The 20,984-nt window shown below is 38.9% G+C and overlaps 1 protein-coding gene across 1 annotated transcript in view; it reads left to right on the top strand.

Moving 5' to 3' along the window:
• Positions 1-20,984, top strand: part of Antxr2 (ANTXR cell adhesion molecule 2) — a 128,031-nt gene that overhangs the window by 54,784 nt on the left and 52,263 nt on the right. Inside the window, exons 12-16 of the mRNA XM_006975364.4 lie at positions 1,482-1,577; positions 13,207-13,248; positions 14,064-14,159; positions 18,470-18,634; positions 18,872-18,952. Coding sequence (XP_006975426.1) covers positions 1,482-1,577; positions 13,207-13,248; positions 14,064-14,159; positions 18,470-18,634; positions 18,872-18,952 — 480 coding nt within the window. The remainder of the gene's footprint in view (positions 1-1,481; positions 1,578-13,206; positions 13,249-14,063; positions 14,160-18,469; positions 18,635-18,871; positions 18,953-20,984) is intronic.

Here is a 20,984-nt window from a genome sequence, read left to right as displayed (position 1 = left end):
TGTTCCTGAGTGTGCAGTTTGTGAGGAAGGGTGATGCACTTCCCGTGTTTTCCTCATCTACATTCTGACTGTCTTCTGCTGGCTTTGAGAAGACAGCACTGAGATGTTTGTCTCAGATTCTCTATAAAATATTTCTTTCCCTTTGTTTTTCTTCTCTCCGTTCTTTCTCTTTTAAAACAAGCAAAACCAGCAAAAGACAACCAACTAACACAGTTTCCCTGGGAATCCCAGAGAAGTTGGACTTTGGCAGAGATGCCAGTTTCCTCTAAACTCAGTGAAAAAAGTGAAGGTGTATGTTCTTTTTGACATCTGTGTCATGTGGAGTCTCATTGCTTTGGAGTTCATTTTCTTGGTACATAGTTTGTAAACTTTAAGCAAGGAGTATCAAGTGATTAGCTGATTGGAAATGGCCTTTGATTTTGTAGGAGATGTACATGCATGATAGAAACATGGAATTAAATTATCCAAAGCTCATAATTAATCCATTGTAAAAATGCTTTGATTAAAATCTAGAGCAATTCTGTCTAAATTTGTTGTCTAATCCACTTTGTATCTATGAAATCCTAGGCAGGGTTTCTACTGGGAGGACTTAGCTTGAGGCCGAAGGATGGATCAGTAGTTGCTACAGTGGACGTTAAGGTTACAGGCAGAGCCCAGAGCAGGTGTCTAAAGGGTGGAGGCGCTTGGCAGTGAGACAGTGAAGGTCTTGCCTGAGTCACATGTGAACCACGGTCAGAAGTCACTGGAATTAAGGACTTATTCAGCTGTATTCCACTGAGGCATACATAGCCACAGCCATTGTGTTTCCTTCCCTCCCTCCCTCCTTTTCTCCCTCCCTCCCTCCCTCTTTCTTTCTTTCTTTTTTTTTTTTTTTTGATGTTTTGAGATAGTGTTTCTTTGTGTAACAGTCCTAGCTGTCCTGGAACTCACTCTGTAGACCAGGCTGGCCTTGAACTCACAGAGATCCACCTGCCTCTGCCTCCCAAGTGCTGGGATTAAAGGCATGCGCCATGACCACCTGGTCCCCATTGTGTTTTTCTTATTGGCCCATGTTTATATCTCCCTTACCCTCCAAGTATGTAAAGTAATTGCTGCTTTATCATCACAAAACCCGAGGAAATTCTGCCTGGAATAAATTGAGCCTGAACCAACATAATTGTTGCCTAAGCACAAAAGTCCCTAAGGGGACCATTTGTTTACTCCTCAGAAGTTGCCGTTCTCACATCCTTTTAGGACACATCGAAATCTGTCTGTAGCATGTTGGAAGACGTCACATTTATTATTGACCATCGTAACATAACATGACGTATAGTACGTGAAATAAAAAGGAATTAATAAAACTTAAGAGAATGCAACGTAATTTGGGTCTGACACCTGTGCTCATTTTCTCCTGCCTGGTGTTGAGCTTCCTTAAAAGAATAAATGACCTGTGGGATGTGACCTCAAGCTTTACCTTTCGTTTGTTTATTTTCCCTCTACAGTCTAACGGGATTGCAGCCATCATAGCTATTTTGGTGTTATTGCTGCTCGTGGGCGTGGCCTTGATGTGGTGGTTCTGGCCCCTCTGCTGTAAAGTGGTAAGTACTTTAACTCTGCTCCTATTCGTGTTCTAGAGCAGGAAGGCATAAAGCAAGGCCCGGCGCACGAGCGGGTGTCACGTGGTCCAGCAACAGCACAGTTTTCCTTAGCAGCTTGAATTTCAAGTCTTTTACGTAGAGTAGCTTCTAGAAAACAGGTATGTCACTATCTAGCATAAAATGCACCTCAGAGGCACTTCAGAACTCAAGCTTGGGGGAAGAGGTGTTGAGAGGCTGGGGATAGTTGGGTTGAAAGTTATTTCCACTCAAGTTCAAGAAAACTTTGGGTTAACAGGTGCCATGTTCTGCTCATGTTCATCATGAGAATCATGGGTCTGGTATATCTGTTTTAAAAGTGCTCAGAGTAGTTAAAAGTGCTTTAAAGATCTGTTGGCCCAGGGTCTTCTTTTATCTTCCACCCATGGCATGCTTTAGAGGTAAGTCCAAGGCAGAAGTTAGGCTGTCAGTTAAACACTTAATTTAGAGACAGACGAGCAGCTTCAGTTTATGCTGCCTTCGCGTTTGCAGGAAGCCCATGGAAGAGTTTGGTGGTGTGGGGTTCTCTATTGCTGAGCTAACATGTTGCCACCTGCTTGACTTGCAAAAGCACCACACATTTTACCTAATGATTATTTCATCACAGCTCTTACATGGGCTTCACTGGGTTCACCTGGGCCAGGGGGATGCAGTGGGCACGCACACCTTTCTGAAACTCAGGGCCAGAGTCCATCACTTCCAGGTTAAGGAGGCCACCCTCATTTCTTGCCATGGGACCTCTTTTATCCATCCTCAGAGCCAGTGTGGCTGTGTCATATGTCCTTGATCATTTTTTCTGTACCTACATATCACTGAGTGAATCCAAGTGGGGAAGGCTGCCCAGTGTTAAAGACCTATATATCTCAGTTGGACCCATTTAGACACTACAGGATCATCTTCCATCTCAGGGTTGTTAATCATCACATCTCTAAAATCCCTTTACCATGTAAAGTACTTTATTCACAGTACCAGAGAATTAAGTCATAGACATCTTTATAGAGGTATTATTCAGCCTCCTACGTGATAGTGCATAACTTATATACATTAGCATATTTCACTTAATCCCCGTTTATCTAGAGTTTATAGGAAAGATTATCCCAGGAAAATCTTTCAGGGTGTTCCTGTGACTTGTTTGGAGAGTGTTACTCCATTTCACGGGGGTATTTCATGTGACACAGTAGCCTGCCTCTCTCCATCCACCCCCTTCACCTTTGTTACCTGATTTCCGCTTCCCAGGACATCAGGTCAGCTTTTGTATTCCATCTACGTTTCTTATTAGCTGTACCACAGTCTGCTGTCGTGAGGTGGCCTTCCAATCCTTTATCTCAGGGTACTAGGCCCACAGCATTAACTCTGACAAGAGGAGAGCTGAAACTCTTCCTGTCCCATTGCCGAGCTCATCAAGTTCCTGCCACAGCATGTTATGCTCAAACAGTTTCCTGGTATAACCTTGATTATCTTAGATATGGCTATTTTGGGGGTGGATGGCATTCTTGAGTCTCAAATTAAAAAGCAAAATGGTGCCCTAATGTGATTTGTGCTCCTTGCATTTTTAATTTAAATTTTATGATGGCAAATTTCCTCCCTTCATTAGTTTATAATTTCATTTACTGTTGGTCACAGGGTAGAAAAGTGTCAAAGTGTATGCTTGTTCCCTTAAAGATACAAGAAAAAAAAAACTGAAATGGATCCTTTTTAGAAAGTTGCGACATGTTCTGAAATGTAGGTTTAGAATATAATCTTGGATGTTATAGAGGAGAGCCTATCATCAGCTGGTGAGAGCAGGTCTGTTCTAACCTGAGGCTTCGCAGATAATAAACCATGGAACTATTTATGTAAGGCATTGAGAAGTCCCTCCAGTTATCACAGGATTTCAGAAAGAGTCCCGAGCTTCAGAAATAGCATGATTGCTCCTTAGTTCCGGTTTGTTTAACAGAGACAGCCGCCTTTATTTTATACTTAGAAGCACAAAATGAAAAGCCTCAAGTCCTGGATGTGAACTCATAGTCACACCTAGGTGGAACTGTGAACTGTAGCAAATGTGCATTGTCACACTTAGGTGGAAGCAAACTGTAGCAAATGTGTTCTAAAGGAGGTTGAAAAGCTGGGATAAGGCACAGGCAAAATTCTTCATTCATTCTTTGGCAAATATGTGTTGATCATGTTGATCATGGCAGCTACTGTACTCGGAACTGGGCAACCATAGATACCTACAATATGATATGAAATTTTATATTTTAATATAGAAACAAAAAATGTGGGCTAGAAGTGTAAATGAAGGTCTCTAAGTGCCCAATAGCAATATATGAAGAACATTTTTTGAGAGGAACCTGACTGAGTCCATGATCTCAAATGTGTTTTCAATAATAAAGAAAATGTGCGGTTAGTGGACATTTCAGATGTATGTGCATATATGTGTGTGTGTGTGTGTGTGTGTGTGTGTGTGTGTGTGTGTGTGTGTTTATTTTGTGGTGTGCTTTAAAAAGTGCTGGGTTGAGACCTGTGGAAGACCGTTTGTGTTTTGACAAAAACCCTCAGGCAGAAGTGTCTCCTATGCCTTCTAGAAAGTTTGCATTCACCCCAGAATGGGAAGTAACTAGAGAGATTCGAGGGTCTTTGAGGACTGAATGATTTAGGTTCTTGTGACAGAGAGATCGTCTTGAATAATTTAGATGGGATCTACACATAACCATAATTCTTGTGAGGGAAATCGGGCCACAGAAAGGGAGAAGGTAGTGCAATGGAGACAGACCTGAGTGACACAGACCTCAAGACAGGGAATGCCGGTGTGAGCAGAAGCTGGGAAGGCAAGGAGTGGTCCCCACCACAGCCTGCAGAAGGAAGCAGCTAGCCAACAGTTAACTTTTAACCTCTGTGGGACTTAAATCAGACCCCCGACTTCCAGAAGTAAATGAGAACAAGTCTCTATTGTTTTAAGCCACAGGTTTTTGATGATATTTTTGTTGCAACAATAAGAAAATAATATTTTTAGACTCATTCTGGTATCCTCACATTGGAAATGACTGGTTAGGGTTATTGATTTGGGGAAGGCAGGATGGCTCAAAGGTAAAGGCCCTTGCCACAGAGCCTGATGATCTGAGTTTAATATCTGCTAACCACAATGTAGAGAGATACAACTGGCTCTTAAAAATTGTTCTCTGACGTCATTATTGGCATAATGATACAAAATAAGTAGATAGATATAATAAAACTAAACAAAATACAACAGCCCGGTTTGGGTTTGTAGTGGAGAACTGTCAACTAGCATGTGTAATACTTCCTGTACTGAGTGGGACTGACTTACTGTCTCAGAGTGAGATGAAAACAGTATTAGATTATAGCACCATTGGACAGCAGGGATCTGTGGGCAGGTTCCTCAGGCTGATCCTGCTTGCAAGAAGTGTCCAACATGGCTTCATTCAAATATAGCTGTTGAGCTGTTGACCCTCCTGAAAACTCGAGACTGTCTAGAGAACAGCAGGCCGCAAGATGTTTAGCTAGGTACGGTGTCTGTGAAACTAGTTTGTCCCCCGTTAGCTCTACCAGCCTCATCCCAGGACTCGAGGAACAAACGAAAGCCAGGAGCTTTACTTCTAACCAGTTTTATACTGATTCTAGTAAAAATGCACAGTGTAAAATAGTATAATTTTTTGGTGATGTGTGAGTAAAAGTATAATTAAGCAAGCATTTAGCATGATTATTTACTTAAAATCCATCTTCTAGTGTATCTCAGGAAGTTTATAAAAGCGGGCACTGTGTTACTTATTATAAATCTGCTCAGTGATATACACATATAAATAAATAACATATAAATGTTGCCCAGTAAATACTTCTTCCTGGGGCATCTTCCTGAACTACATCATCCCAAACATTGAGAGATGTCAAGTCTGTGTCTACCCACAACCAGCTTTAAAACAGAGCTCTCTTTTGCTCATTATAACAGAAGTTCTGCTGGCTGTGGAAGCATGTTGTGCTCAAGGGAATTGGTAGTTACCCAGGATGCCTGGTTTCTTTCATTTCACTGAAAACTTGTCACTTATAAATGCATACACAATAGAAAATACACATGTTGTACTCCCATAAAATCAGAGTTCTTTTTTTATTACTTACTTACATAATTAATTTTCCAGCCCAACCATAGTTCCCTCCTCTCCTCTCTTCTCAGTCCTTCCCCCCAACCTCCCTTTTCCCCCACCCCACATCCACTCCCCCTCCTTTCTCTTTAGAAAAGGGCAGACCTCCCATGGTTATCAGCCAGTCATGGCATATCAAGTTACAGTAAGACTAGGCACCTCCTCTCCTATTAAGGTTGGATAAGGTAACCCAGTAGGAGGGAAGGATCCCAAAAGCAGGTAACAGAGTCAGGGATGATCCCTGTTCCCACTGTTCAGAGCCCCAAGAAAAGACCAAGCTACACAACTGTAACATATGTTTAGAGGACCTAGGTCAGTCCCCTGCAGACTCCCTGGTTGTTGGTTCAGTCTCTGTGAGCCCCTATGGGCCCAGGTTAGTTGATTCTGTGGGTTTTCTTATGGCATCTTTTACAATCCTTCCTCCCTTTCTTCCACGGGATTCTCCAAGCTCTGCCTAGTGTTTGGCTCTGGGTCTCAGAAACACAATTCTTAACTGTAATAAAATCTGAAATATAATCAGTATAGCTCATGTGGAATTGTCACAACATGTAACCCACAGGGGACTGTCTAGCAGAAGGATTAAGAATTTGTATGAAAAACAAAACAACAACAGCAAAAAAAACTTTGTCTCTACTTGTAACCGATGCCTATCAATTGCCTTCATTCCTTGTCTGTGGTCCCTAAAGTATTGATGAGTACTGAAGACTTTGTCACCAGTAGAAAACATAGTTTCTATAACACATTTATAGTTCAGGTATTTTTGAAACATACTTTACATGCCTCACTGCTTCAAAGTCATGATAAGTCACACGTCTGTCACTTGGTCTTGTTATTTAATGACTTAATAAAGAAGCATGCCCATTTCTGCGACAGACTTTTAATAGGTTTATAAATGTAGTATCTTTATAACTATAATTTAATTTCAGTATTATTCATGTACTCCAAATACCATGTGTTTAAATTTTGCTTAGTTAATATGAGAAAGGTTCTGTAGGTTCACCAGGCTGCTAAAGTAAGGCACAAGATACAAAAGTCATTTCAAAAGTGTCTGTCGTAGACTGTCCGGCCACTCAAGACGCTTTTATTGGGACTGTTTATAATTTTCTATCCCGCCATTCATTGCAAGGAGCACTTTTAGGGATGGAGGAGGGAGATGATTGTGACTGAAAATGCTTCGGACTGTGTCCTCTGTGTGCCTGGCTTTCCCATTGAATCAGAAACAGGAGCAAAGGTGACCTGCGGGGGAGGGTGGGCGGGTATGGGGGGGGCCTTTATCCAACAATACTTTTTAATAAGAGAGCTCTTATAAGAAGCTGAATAGACAGACCCTACCATTAGTCAGCTGCAGGTTGTGTGGTGTTTGTGAACTGCTCCATCAGGGGAAAGTTCTGATGAGAGGTCATCCCTGCCTCCTGTTTAAGGCTGAGGCTGCCCGTCGAGAATCCCCACATCCTCCAGAGCAACTGCTTTTCTTTAGCAAGGACATCGCCACTGGTTTTCCTTTTGCATTTGATGAAAAGAATGAAGACACAAGGGATTAAAGAAAAGCTTCTTGTGTACTGAGTTATGAGTAAGCTATCAGAAAAATATCGATGTTTTCATTACTGTTTAGCTTAGAGGACATGCTGTGTTGATGGCAGATTTGTTTGACTGGACAGGACAGCAGGAATGACAGCCACATAGTCACATCCTTTGGGAGAGCCAGACACTGCACAGGCTTACAGATGTAAGGCTCACGAGGTAGCAAACAGAAGCTTTCTGGATTGCTGTCAATGAGTGTGGTACACAGCAGCAGATATCACTGATTATGCTGGGAATGTTGAATGCTCATGTCGGTCTAGTGTCCTTACCCAAACTTATCCACTCTCAAGGAAGTGCAGTGAAGTTCATTGTGTCTTTAGTGCATTCAGGACACAACAGAAAGATGTTGTGAATCTTGAATTAGAAAGCAACTTAAAAGTTGCCTTTTTAAAAAAAAAAAAAACCTAATTTGCTTATAAGGTAAACTTCATGGTGATGTTTCCAACCAGAGCTCCATAGAATAATTTTCTTAGCCAGCAACAGCTGTGCTGCTCCTTTTACATAGTAATAATGCTTCTATATTGCACTCGATTTTTATTGTTGAGGAGGGCTCCTGGTACCTTTATTGAATTACTTTCAGAGAGGCCCGATTTTGGGGGGGAATGCACAATAAAACAGAAGTAATTTAAATTTTAATATGCCTTCCTTGCACCATTAATTAAAATGATTTATGTTTGGTTGCCTCATTGAAATATAGTGTGGTAGATGCTTGGATGTATTGCTTCCATGGTGATATTTTCCAACACCATCATTTAGGAAACAGAGTACCAGATTCTTCCTGGTCTGTGACAGTAGCACCGTTAACTCCTGTCAGGATGCATCTTTTTACTGTTCTTCCCATGCCCCATTTGACCTTGTATTTATTGCATACATTTCTGGCTTTTTGTTTATCTGTTCAAGGTAAGATGCCCTGAGCATTGGTGACCTTGCTAAGAAGGGAAGGAAAAGAAGGACAAGATAACTGGACTATATTTTCTGTGTCCAACTATGGGATTCAGAAAAGGACTTTCCAAGTACCCACCTAAGGGAACTTAGGGCTTATGCACTCCAGAAGAAAGACAATGTCCTTGACCCATGGTTTTGTCAAGAAGAAAATGAAAGGGAGGCCTACATATACCACATATATTTTTTTAAAACTTCCTGTAAACAGAGTGTTTCCCCCATTGTCTGTGGGCTTGTAGCATGTAGATGGCTTTCTTTTAATTACTGGCAAAAAATTACTTCTGAAATACTACTTATCTACAGTCACTATACTGTATTTGTGTGTGTGTGTGTGTCTGTGTGTGTGTGTGTGTGTGTGTGTGTGTGTGTGTGTGTAAGTAAAATCCAAAGCAGTTCAATGTTGACAGTTCTTTCACTTTTTTTTTCTGAGTATCAGAACATATGATTGCATCAAGCTGGCTGCAGGCTCCAGTGCTGACATTTTCTAGCGCAAAGAATGCCCACATCACTCGAACATTTGAAAAGTGTTAATGAGCAGATCAAAAGGACTGTTGCCTGAAGCAGCTAACTTTCTTTCTTTCTTTTTTTTTTTTAAAATTTTTAAGAAATCGGCTCTCCTCCAAACTGAAATCTTCGTTCTAGCAGCTAAGTAGATGAGATGTAATTCCCCCCACCCACCCCGATGATGATAATAACAAATGGAAAAAAAATTGGAGAAGACTCAAACTCTCCATATGGTTCGTAAAGTGGTGAAAGTGTTTTCCAGAATTTTCAATACAGAGCTGAAGGATGCTAAGTGGAAAAAATCCTGGCAACTAGGCAATATTATGCCTTTTAAAACCTGCAAATTCTCGTGAAATATGGTGCACATGAATGCACCCTTCTCTGGAGTGAATGTGCTCTTGTACTATTTAATACGAGAATGAGATCCTCATGACCGTTATTTTTTAATGCACTTGGACAACACTGAGTTGCTTTCTCCCCCCAAACAAATTTTACTGGTGTGCAGGCTTGCCGCTCCCACAGATCCTGTCATTAGGGACGTTATTTTCTTGCCCTTTTGTTACTTATGAGGCCACATCGTAATGTGTATAGGAATAGTTTCAAAATGTAAGAAGAAAACTAGTTTATTTCCTGTCCTGAAATTTCTAAATGAGTGATGGGGGGGACATCACAGTGAATGTTCAAAGCTTCTCTGAAATGGTATAAAGCCCATCTCAAGCCTACACTTTATGTAGCTCTAATTTTCTATCATCTGTGATTCCATTCACCCATCCATCCCAGTAACAATTGCTTGGCAAACAACTGATCTTTCACAGACTTTCCCTTGGCAGTTGCCTTTCGTTTGAAAGTATCTAATGTAATGGAATTAAACTCAGAGTTTGCAAGTGGATTGTTCTAAGTGGTGGATTTGAATTTTAGTTCTATCTTTGCTCTTTGTATTGACTTGGAGAGGTGTTGTAATTAGGGGTTGTTGGAGTTCCTTTTGCTGTGCTTAAAATAGACATCAGCATAGTTATCTTACAGGGTTATGAAAATAAAGAGTGTCTGCCATATGACAGCACAAGTGAAGGATGGTTACTACTAGCAAGAAGAACACAGTCCAACCTGAGTTCTGGGTCCTGTCCTGGGGTTCCTGTCATTTGTTGTGATGGAGGTTGTGTCTCTTAATTCGGCAGACTGGCATTCGATTGAGATAGGACATAAAAGATTTATTTTCATTGTTAACCATGCATACTTTAAGACTTCAAAATCTCTTTAAATTTATAATATGCCATGCACATAGTTTCATATTAATTGAAAAAATTACCTCTAAAAGATTCTGGAATGGTAGGAATGGAAGGCATAGGTGCATATATATATATATATATATATATATATATATATATATATATATATATATATTATATCCATACGTAATTGTGGAAAGTTGTAGAAACAAAAGACCTGTTAGAAATATTGTGATGTATGTATTTTTATTCTCTTATTGGGCTTTTCATGTTGGAGAGGACATGAAAGTAATCCAATTTATTTCCCAGATGTAGAAAATGGGGAAGATCTTATGTCTTTGCAATTACTGTTAAATTCACTAGTTCTCTGAATTCATTGATAGAGAAAACTGATGACTATTTTCACTGAAATTAGAAATATTTTACTCTCATGGAACTCTTAGTGTGTATCATTTTCACCTTTTAATCAACATTTTACTTACTAACTTGGAGCTTGATCATGACCTAAAATATTAATGGTTCATATATTTGAAGGAAGTAGGGGAATTTTTGATCTTGTTGGAGTTAGACACATACAAGGAGAAAGTTGGGGCAGAGTTGTGTGGAAACTGAGGCATCAGACAGTGACAACAGAATGGCTGGCTCATATAGATGTACCCCAGAGGCTTGATATCGCCACATTACAAATTAGGATAAGTAAAGGCTTTCCAGCAAAGTGGAAACACAATGGTACCCCTTGTCCTGTGTGAGTCTGACAGAAGTGACTACATAAAGATTTTAAATACATATTTATTTAATTACTTATTTAGTGTGTGTGTGTGTGTGTGTGTGTGTGTGTGTGTGTGTGTGTACCAGAGTGTTGTGTGTATGCCACATGTGTACAGGAGTCTACAGGGGTCAAAAGAGGGAATTGGTTCCCCTGGAACTGGGGTTATGGGTGGTTGTGAACTACCATATGAGTTCTGGCAAATGAAGCTGGGGTTTCTGCAAGAACAGTAAATGCTCTTAACTCCTGAGCCAATTTCTGCTGCCTTCTAGAAGAATCTTAGGCTGAATCTTAATTTTTCTCTATTAACACTCATGTGGATGGTCAGTATGAAATAAAAAGGAAGAGTTATTGAAGGGAGTATACAGTAATACCCAGGATGATATGATAAAGGAGACTATTAGAGAGTCTGTGTTATTTTTTATTTATCTGTGCAAATTTTATCTATCTGAGTAAATCTGAAATCTTTGCTATGAAGTGAAAGTGAGCTCAGATATGTTCAGGCTCATTGGAATAGAAGGGTGTATTTTGGACTTTCCCTAGTGAGAGATCTCCAGAGAACACTTGGAAGACGTAAGAGAGTCCTTACAATAAAATTCAATGATTTCTTGATTTGAACTGTATGCATTGGAACTTTGAGTCTATTTTGACTGGAAAAATGATTGATTAAGCTTCTTTTAGAAGAATATTGACCGGATTACACAAGTTAAAACAAAGACTTGCTAGAGATACTGAAAGAGGCTAGTTGTTTAATTTTTACCACAAGGATTGCATATAACCACTGGTAAAAAAAAAATGTAATGATAGACTGTCAACAGCATGTATATTAGCATTAATACTTTCCTTTTTTTGGCTTTTTATTGAGCATTTCCTACATGCATATAGTATATTCTGATCAAATCTACCACTCCTGATCCCTCCCCTCTAAATTCTCCTCCGTCAATCCCACCACTATCCCCTACCAATCTCATTTGCTCTTTTTTGAAACCTATCTATTAAAATGCCCAGAAGAGGCAAGAAATCACAAGGTCCAACAGCTTTGTCCAAAATGCTATTGAGTTTAATTGCTGAACCATATCTAAAAAATGTTATTTTGGATTAAGGAAACTGTAGTTAGGATATTGACAAATGAATATATACTATAGAAAGTGAACAAAATAACCCAGGTAACTCATAACCATTTTATAAAAAATGAGTTTTATCTTTAGCTCCCAAATATAACCTCAATAGAAATGAAATAATTATTGTAGTCTCCAAAACTAGGAATTTATCTTCATTAGGAAGAAAAAACGTGTGTGTGTGTGTGTGTGTGTGTGTGTGTGTGTGTGTGTGTGTGTGTGCACAAGCTCAGGTTTTCCAGACTCCAGGACCAGGGCTGAAGAGTGGAAATTATTACAGAGAGAAGCTTTGGCTTTATTTTGGGAAAAAAAAAACTTTTAAGTGATGAGTCCCTTGCCAGTCAAATGATGATTTATGAAAGAGTGAATTTCTCTATTGCAGTAGTCCAGACATAATTGGAACCATTACTAGGTGGGGAATTTTTAGAATATTGAAATTTTGGTTGTGTGTAACTTGCATGAGTTAAAAAATGTGCTTGACATCTTTAAAGTCCATAGATTCCTAAGTCTTCGACTTTGGGTTGTGACAGTGAGAATGAAATAAAAATGATCCGTTCTTATCTCTTTATCTTTTCTTTTTCTGTAGTTCCTCCCTCCTGTTTCCCTTCTTCCTCCCTACCTTTTCCTCCTCCATTTCTTTTCTCTTCCCACCCTTTTTACTTTTCTCTCTTCCCGGCTTCCCCCTTCCCTCCTGCCTTACATCCTTGAAAGTGTATTTTGTACCAGTCCCACTCTGCGAAACAGTGGGAGCACAGAGTGCAGGAAATGCTCATGTGAAATGTGTATTGACATTTACAAGGGGATTTTTTTAAAAACTGGATTAAAAAAAAAGAACCCTATAAATGGAAGAAGAGAGGCATCTGTAAATATCGCAGAAATTATAGTTTGCTTTGGGAAGACGGGAATTCGTGGCATGGGAGGGGGAGAGGGTAGAGAACTATGTTAAAGACTCAGTTGGACCTGGAAAGGATTTGAGAAGTTATTTAGAAAAAGGAGACATTATAGGTTATGCCAGCATTTGTAGTCTGCATCTGGAAAGAGTGAACTCCTAGAAAGGAAACATTGTGAAGAAAGGTTGTGTTGGTGTTGGTCTTACCAGTGAAATGCTGATTGATAGCAGTACTTTCATTGGATATATAGGTCAGTAAAGATACAAAGTATCCCCTTCTTAATAACCTTAAGTCAGCTTCATTTGAGTACAGTTTTGTTTTAAATCTTAATCCACCTCTGGAATTAAGACAGTAACCATTTTTTTTTATACATTCTTACTTTTTCTTATGTTATGGAAATTTTTACATTTTATTATGTTTTGTTTTGGGACAGGTTATCAAGGATCCTCCCCCACCACCTTCTGCACCAAAGGAGGTAAGTGAGTGCCTAATAAAGTGATATGGAGTTGTTTTATTTTCATATGTAAATATCATTCCAAAATTAGACCAATTCTATTTATGTGATAACTAAGTATCTACTTTTTACTTTGTGAAAACCAACTGCTGTTTTTCAATCTTATGATTCCTTTTATGGAGTAGGGGAATGAGTCCTTCATTGGTAGACTAGCTACAGGATCAAAAGTACATAGAGATTTAATATATTTTATAATAATATATTAATAGTCCTGATGACACTTATTTAAAATTGTTGAAATATCCAAGCTGGCAGTTCAAAGATACCCTTACTTTCTTCAAAGTGACAATTTGCTATTATATTCCTTTGTTATCTAACATCATTCTAGCAACATAAAGTAAGGAACTGCTGGTATTGTGCATTTCTAGGCTTCTTTAAAGTTTGTCTTTTCACTATAAATTTCACACTTCAAAGTTACATATATATTAACACATGAAATAATTGTTGAAGTGTTGCCCTAAGTTGAATCATCTTTTCAAGTTTGAATTGGTGGTTTAAATACACAATACTAACAGTTAAAAAAAAAAAAAAGCAACTTCTGTTAGCCTAGGGGTGATGTAGTGAGAATTTGCTGAAGGGAAGATGTCTTAATCTCTTGTAGAACTGCACTTGAAATTGATGCATGTGATTATAAATTCACCCATATATCCCAGATATAATTTTAACATTTCCCCATAACAATGGAATTATTTAAAACATTTAAATGTCATGCAGCTCTGACCAAATGACGTTTTAAGAAATTAATTAAATCAACTTTTAAAACTATATCTCCATAGGAAGAGGAAGAAGAACCTTTGCCCAACAAGAAATGGCCAACTGTGGATGCTTCCTATTACGGTGGTCGAGGAGTTGGAGGAATTAAAAGAATGGAGGTTGGTCTCATAAAGAAATAGAGAGTGCTAATCTAAAATATGTATTTGTAGGGTTATTGAGCCACAGACACTGTTTTTTTTTTTTTTTTTTTTTTTTTTTTTTTTTTTTTTTTTATAACCTCTTTAGTTAGCACTGGGCCTTCTCTGGGCACATTCCTTTTCTGTGGAATCATCCTAGCCATGTCAGAATTTGGGAAGAACAAGAGGCTTCATCAGTCAAAGGACTGCATTGATAAAATTTCTGAATCCCAAGCCTAAAAATAGTTATGGGTTTCCCTACTGTTTTGGGAAAAATTACCCCATGGAACACCAACTCCAAGAATGCCAGTCACTCATAGTTGCAACAATGTTCTTCTTTGAAAAGACCCAACACTTAGTTACTATTTGACAGACAAATTTTTAAAATATTCAACAGCATGGATATGGATTTATCACAAATATAAAAGAGGCACATTTAAAACTTTCAACAGCTTTTTACTTGCTACTCACCAACTATCCTAATTAATACTATATATCATTTATTATGTTGAACTAATTGTTGTTTGTGCAGTAGTCCAAAGACTGAGATTCTTTCTTAAAAAAAAAAAAGCATCATAAACCCACGATTAGATCCTGGGTAAAAAGGAATATGATTTTATGTATTAGTCAGGTTTTTGTTACCAATACTTTAGATAAATCAACTTACAAAAAAAGGAATTTTATTTTGGCTCAGGTTAACTTGTGGTTTGTAAGCCAATCTTGGTTTGGTCTAGGTCCAGGTAGAACATTGTGGCAGGGTGTATTTGGCAGAGCATGCTGCTTACTATGGGCAGGTAGGAGCAAAACAAGACAATGAACATCTTGTTATCACTCCTAGATGCACAACCTGTAAAAACTCTTAGCCCTCCTTCTGGGTCCTGCCTCTTATGGGTGCTGCCACCTTCCAAAAGAGCCACACCAATGACCAAGACCCAGGTCCCTAGGGGGCATTCCATATCCAAACTGCAGTAATTTCTCTATGCTCAAGAAAGCACAGGCATGTTCCCAGTAGCCTGTAATTCCAACTTTGAGAGTCCTCGAATTCCAGCATGAGACATTGTATCACCTGTCCTTCCTTTTTAGTAGAGGAAATTTTTATTTTTGAAAAAGAGTCAACCTCCATTGACTCTGTATCCATTAATCTTGAAAAATTTTGGCCACATAAATGGAATACTCTATTGATATGCTGGTAAATGGGATGATAATGAATTTTTAAAACGACAAAGAAAGTACAGATATTTACAAAGAAGAAATTCAGTATATACAGGTACACAATAAAGCTGAATTGAGAATTAAGTATCATTAAAATTTCTCAACTGTGAATTTAGAATTGGAGTGGGAAAAACCATCCATAATGGTTTTATAAGCACACCTCTTCAAACCTGCAAAGTACGTAAGCTGGAAAGAGTAAATGGATTATAAAAGTTCTGAGGTCATCAGAATTGGAGAAAAAACCTTCAGAGATGAGGTTAGATTAAGTCACAATGGATACTTTTTGTTCTGGATTTTACAAATCTCACTCTTTTAATTTAAATATTGATTTAAACTCTCCTCTAATGGAGTTTTCAGAAAGCTGGAGCAGAGCTTTTAATAACAGCTGTTATCACAACAGATCTACTACAATTCCTAATCACTTCACACGGGGGTTCCTGCCAATTTCTCATGAAAGAGAATTTTAAAAATTCTGAAATTGCTCCTTTATCATATAGACTCTAAGTTATCCAAATATGCTTTGAAAATTAGGAAACTTGTTGTTGATAATGAAAGTCAAGTAGAGCTGGAAGAATCCAGCTCTGAAGTTTGTCCTTACCTACTTTTCCCCCATAATAAAATAAAGCTGAGGGCAAACTCTCCTAAGAATTTCTTTAGCAATCTATTTCTGTTCTTCTTCCTTCCGTCCTTTCAGGGCATCCCAGTGTGATCAACTTAAAAATTTAAATTTACACACACACACACACACACACACACACACACACACACACACACACACACGTTTAATTCCTTTGTAGCATTGCAGGATACTTCTACAAGGTGTCTTCTAGTCTTAGTCCTTGAGATTAAGTGAAACCTGTGTTTGGTGAAGGTTGGTGATAACTCAGGAGCTTTTTCATGAAACAAAGACAGCAAACTTATCAATCTCCTTAGGCCTCTATGACTGAGGGTCATGCATATCATCATCAAAGCCTGGGGATGCCATGCTGGATCAGAACTGCAGTTCAACCAACTTTCACTGTTTTAAAATCTGAGAATGGGTCCAGCGATATTGTGTCTAGTTATCATAACCTCTTCGGTTTCAACTGTGAAAGCCAGGCTAACGAGTTGTTTGTTTTCAAATCTACCTCTTCTGTATGAATCTAAATTATATCTACTTACAGATTCACTCTGAACTATTTCTATGAGTTGTTGAATCCATGTGTTTACTGAACCACCTATCTCTTGTTTAGTTTTGCTCCCCAAAATTGAGATGTTTGAGCTGCAAGAAATGTGTACTAGTTTTAGAGTTTTAAATTCATGAGTTATATCTAAAGATCTTATTCTAAGTATTAGCTTATCTAGGCGAAGACTGTGATCTGAAAAAAAGATGGTAATTTTCTTTCCTTTCTTCTTCCCTCCTTCCCTCCCTCCCTCCCTCCCTCCCTCCCTCCTTCCTTCCTTTCTTCCTTTGTTTTTTTCATAAAGAAAGCCCAACTATCTAGGTTTAATGTGTTTCAAACAAATTTAACAACCCCATAAAGAACATTCTAGCTATTGATCACATTGAAAGATACAGATAGACTTTGATGACTCAGCAGGGTCCACTTGAAATTGAAAATTATTCTAAAAATGTAGTAAAAGGTGTGTGTGTGTGTGTGTGTGTGTGTGTGTGTGTGTCTGTGTGTGTGTGTGTTTAAAACTAAGTGATTTTATAAAATGCTTGCATAGTTTTTTTTTCTCTATGAAAAGTAACCATCCATCTTCCTGCTTAACAATTCAGTCAGTGTCTTTAAACTTTTTCTTCCACTGAATGGTATGTTGTAGCATATCTTGGACTGGTCTTTGCTTCTCTACATGCACGTTGCTTGTTGAGCGCTGTGCAATGTGCTGGGCATTCTTGGGCAATGTGCTGGGATTCTCCCACTGATCCTGTTTGGGTAAAGTCCTTCTCCCGAGACCATTTCCTATTCATATTATTATTGGGTTATGACTTGGCTCTTAATTTCTGTTTACTGAAAAGTAAAGAAAACAATAACCCCAGTCCTCTTGGTATGGGTCAATATTAAGAGTTCCCAGAGAATGAAATGATCTAAAATCTGTGGGATTCCCTAATGGTCTGTGTTTCCCCCCCAAAACAAAAACTTTTCCAATTCCTGTCTCTCAAGTAAGAATTTATTTATCAAATGACTATATTCAGATGAGAAAAGAACTAAAGACAGAAAGCTTTTTTGGCAAGAAGAATGCTGTAAATGGAAATTCATACTTTCAGAACCAATCAAATATGAAAAACTTTAAAAAAATTAATTCCTTTTATGTAAGATAAATTTATGTAATACAAAATCATGTAAAACTTATTCACTCATTTCTTACTGCTTATGTCCAAATCCCTACCCTGTCTATATGCACCTGTGGTAGCTTTGGGCACATTTTTTTAACACGTGCCATAGTTCTGTCATCTGGAAGAGACACACATAGTATCTATTTCCTTGCATTTCGTATGGATTGAATACACATGAACACAATGAATAAATGCTACCATTACCATCTCAAATACCTTCAGGTGGAATTGAACTACATAGTCATACATGTATACCACAAATTATCTCCTTATTTGAACTGATGGAGAAACCATTACACCAGATTTAAGTAATATCATATTTTTACAAGAGTTACTTTGCATTTGGGTCATGATAATCATAAAATAAAGAATGATGAGAAAACAGAGACAGGAAGATCCCTGAACTTTCCTGTCTAGCCGGCTTATTCTAATGGGCTAGCTCCAGTTTCCAGTGAGAGCCTTGTCTCCAAACACATGGTGGAGGACACCTGAGGAATGACCTCTGAAGTTTACCTCTGGCCTCCACACACATATGAACTCAAACACACATGAACATGCACATATATACCCACACATATCTACACAGGCAAATAATAATGAGTGGCAAGGGGCCCGTTAAAACTCAGAAGAGAAGGAACTGGGAGTCACTATACCAATTCATCTTCCTACACGGGCTGGTGACTGGAAGGCCTGTGGGCCACGTGAGAGCTTGCTCTTCTGGGACACTCTGTCTGACATCAGTGTCTCCTTCGTTTTAAAGGTCCGCTGGGGAGATAAAGGATCTACGGAGGAAGGGGCAAGGCTAGAGAAAGCCAAAAATGCTGTGGTGATGATCCCCGAAGAAGAGATACCCATGCCATCAAGACCACCTCGACCCAAACCCACATACCAGGCCCCTCAGACAAAGTGGTACACGCCGATTAAGGTACTGGCCTGCATTTCGCATGATACAGCTTAACGCTAACAGGAATGTAGTAGCTTTTACTGTCTCTCCTGTCCCAGGAGGAAGACTAAGGCAGGTCAGATAGCAGATACTCATTTTGTGCTCTAGCAACTACTTATTTTCTTAGCGTAAAAGCCTTCCAGTTTTTGTATTTACTAACTTACTAGGTTGATTAATGAAATGAAGCTACCCAAGCTCACAAATCCAATCTCTCTCTAGGGTCGTCTGGATGCACTCTGGGCTTTGATCTTGAAGCAATATGACCGGGTGTCCTTGATGAGACCCCAGGAAGGAGACGAGGTTTGTGTATGGGGATCTCTTGAGAAAGGTGCTGGGGGGGGGTGCAGTATAATGAAAGTAGGGAAATATTAACGAAAATAATTTAAAACTTCCTGTTAGCGTGCAGGGTGGAATTGATACTGACCAGTGTGTGCTCTTGCTACATGGGGTATTTGTTAAATTTTGTTGTTACAGTTCATTTTCAAGCCAATTCCCCAGCAGTGCCTTCCCAGATAATTAATTAAAATCATAAGCATGCTCATTGCTTTAGCATTTGACTTTGAAAACAAGTGTTCTGAGTTATTTTCTTTTGGAAGAAACAGACTGGGAATTCGCATCTGAAGTCTTTCTTCTAGCATTTAGTAGCCATGAGATCTAGGGAAAATACCTCAGACCCACTGTCTTTCACTATAAACATGTTACCTGCCTTCAGTAGTTGGCATAGTCTGGCCTCTGAAATAATGTCAAGGTGTCCTTAATTCTTGAAGCACCAAAGAAGTCTGTGGTCGTGCTGTTTAGATCCACATATTTACAGATGTGTTGTATGTATGTCTTTTCCTCACCAAGGGAGTTGGTTTAAAGCTCTTGTTTTAAAAATATGTTTAGAATTACTCTGTTTTTAATATTTTTCTAATGATTTACGCCATTTTCCTAGTGTCGCACTTTTAGAGAAATTGTTCAAAGGTTCCTCATAGGCAACATCGGTAGGTTTGATTGCGAGACCCGGTGCCGTTCCTGACGCCAGACTGCTTCCATGGTGTGAGTGCAATCCTGCCTCTCCTACAAAGGAGTGAACACCATGTACATCTCCTCAGAGGACCTTGGCTTCACTTAGGTCTGACATGCTACTGTTTAACAGTGTGAAGTACTCCATCAAATTAGTACTTACGTTATGAAGCCAAGATAAGATGTATTTAGGATTAGGTGGTTTTAGCTCGGTGTGGAAGAGTTTAAAAGAATTTTACATTTAAACTTCAACTTTGGAACATTTCAGAAACCTCTGAGTTCAGTCAGTGAGGATATGCATCTTGAGAAATATTGCTGAACTTTCTAACACAATGCCAGTGCCCTTTGATGGGACTACTGGGAGAGAAAGCTATGTGCACTATGATACAGACTCTTCTATTGCCAGTTTATTGGCAGATTCTCAATAGAAACCTCTTTTATATGGAAATTCACATCTCAGTTTAAGTTCAGATGTGGGTTTGAGTTCTGTTTCTGGAGCTACATGTAACTCTTCTTCCTCGTGAACTCTCTAGACTTTCACTTCTGTAGCATGAATCTTAGAGAGTCTTATTAATAAAAACAAATCAGGGCCAGGCATTGGCGTGAACTGGAAGATCAGAGAACCAGAACAAGCCACAGCTACCTCACCTTGCCAGATCCTCAGCTGGTCTTGTTTCCTCAGACTGGAGGTCTCTGAGTCCTCATCCAGAATGGGTCTCAGCTGAATTGTTGCTCAAAAGCCTGAATGCTTAACCAGGCCAAATGCTTAACCAGGACAAAATGCTTAACCAGCCAAATTCTTAACCAGCCAAATGCTTCTAGTTTCTGGTCCTCATTCCTTATATATCTTTCTGCTTTCTACCATCACTCCCTGGGATTAAAGGCTCACTTTCTGAGATTAAAGGGGTGTGTCACCATGCTTGGCTGTATCCTTGAACACTGAATTTCTGCCTCTGGAATGCTAGGATTAGCATGCACAATATTTCGGGGAACACAATACCACCACAATTATTTTCATGCCTCTTCTCAGTGTGCTCTTCACCAGGTTAGATATTGGTTTGTATGTTTAATAATTTCCATCTTATTAAGTTATTAAGTGTTGGATATTAAGTGAATGGTGAGATATTGGGGGTGGGATTCCAGTTCTCTTCTTAAAACTTTATATGCTCTTTCAACTATTATGAAAAAGTTTGGATGTTTGCAAAATTTACTCCCCTAAAATTCACCAGTACTCGGTTAAACAGAGTTCAACATTAAGTTCTAAATCATGAATACATACTTCATGTAAATATGAACAGTATATATGTAAGGTGAGGCCTTCATCTGA

This window comes from Peromyscus maniculatus, chromosome 10, assembly GCF_049852395.1.
Source record: "Peromyscus maniculatus bairdii isolate BWxNUB_F1_BW_parent chromosome 10, HU_Pman_BW_mat_3.1, whole genome shotgun sequence".
In the NCBI taxonomy this organism is placed as follows: Eukaryota; Metazoa; Chordata; class Mammalia; order Rodentia; family Cricetidae; genus Peromyscus; species Peromyscus maniculatus.
Note: the sequence above shows the minus strand (reverse complement) of the source record. Positions and strands in the feature narration are given on the sequence as shown.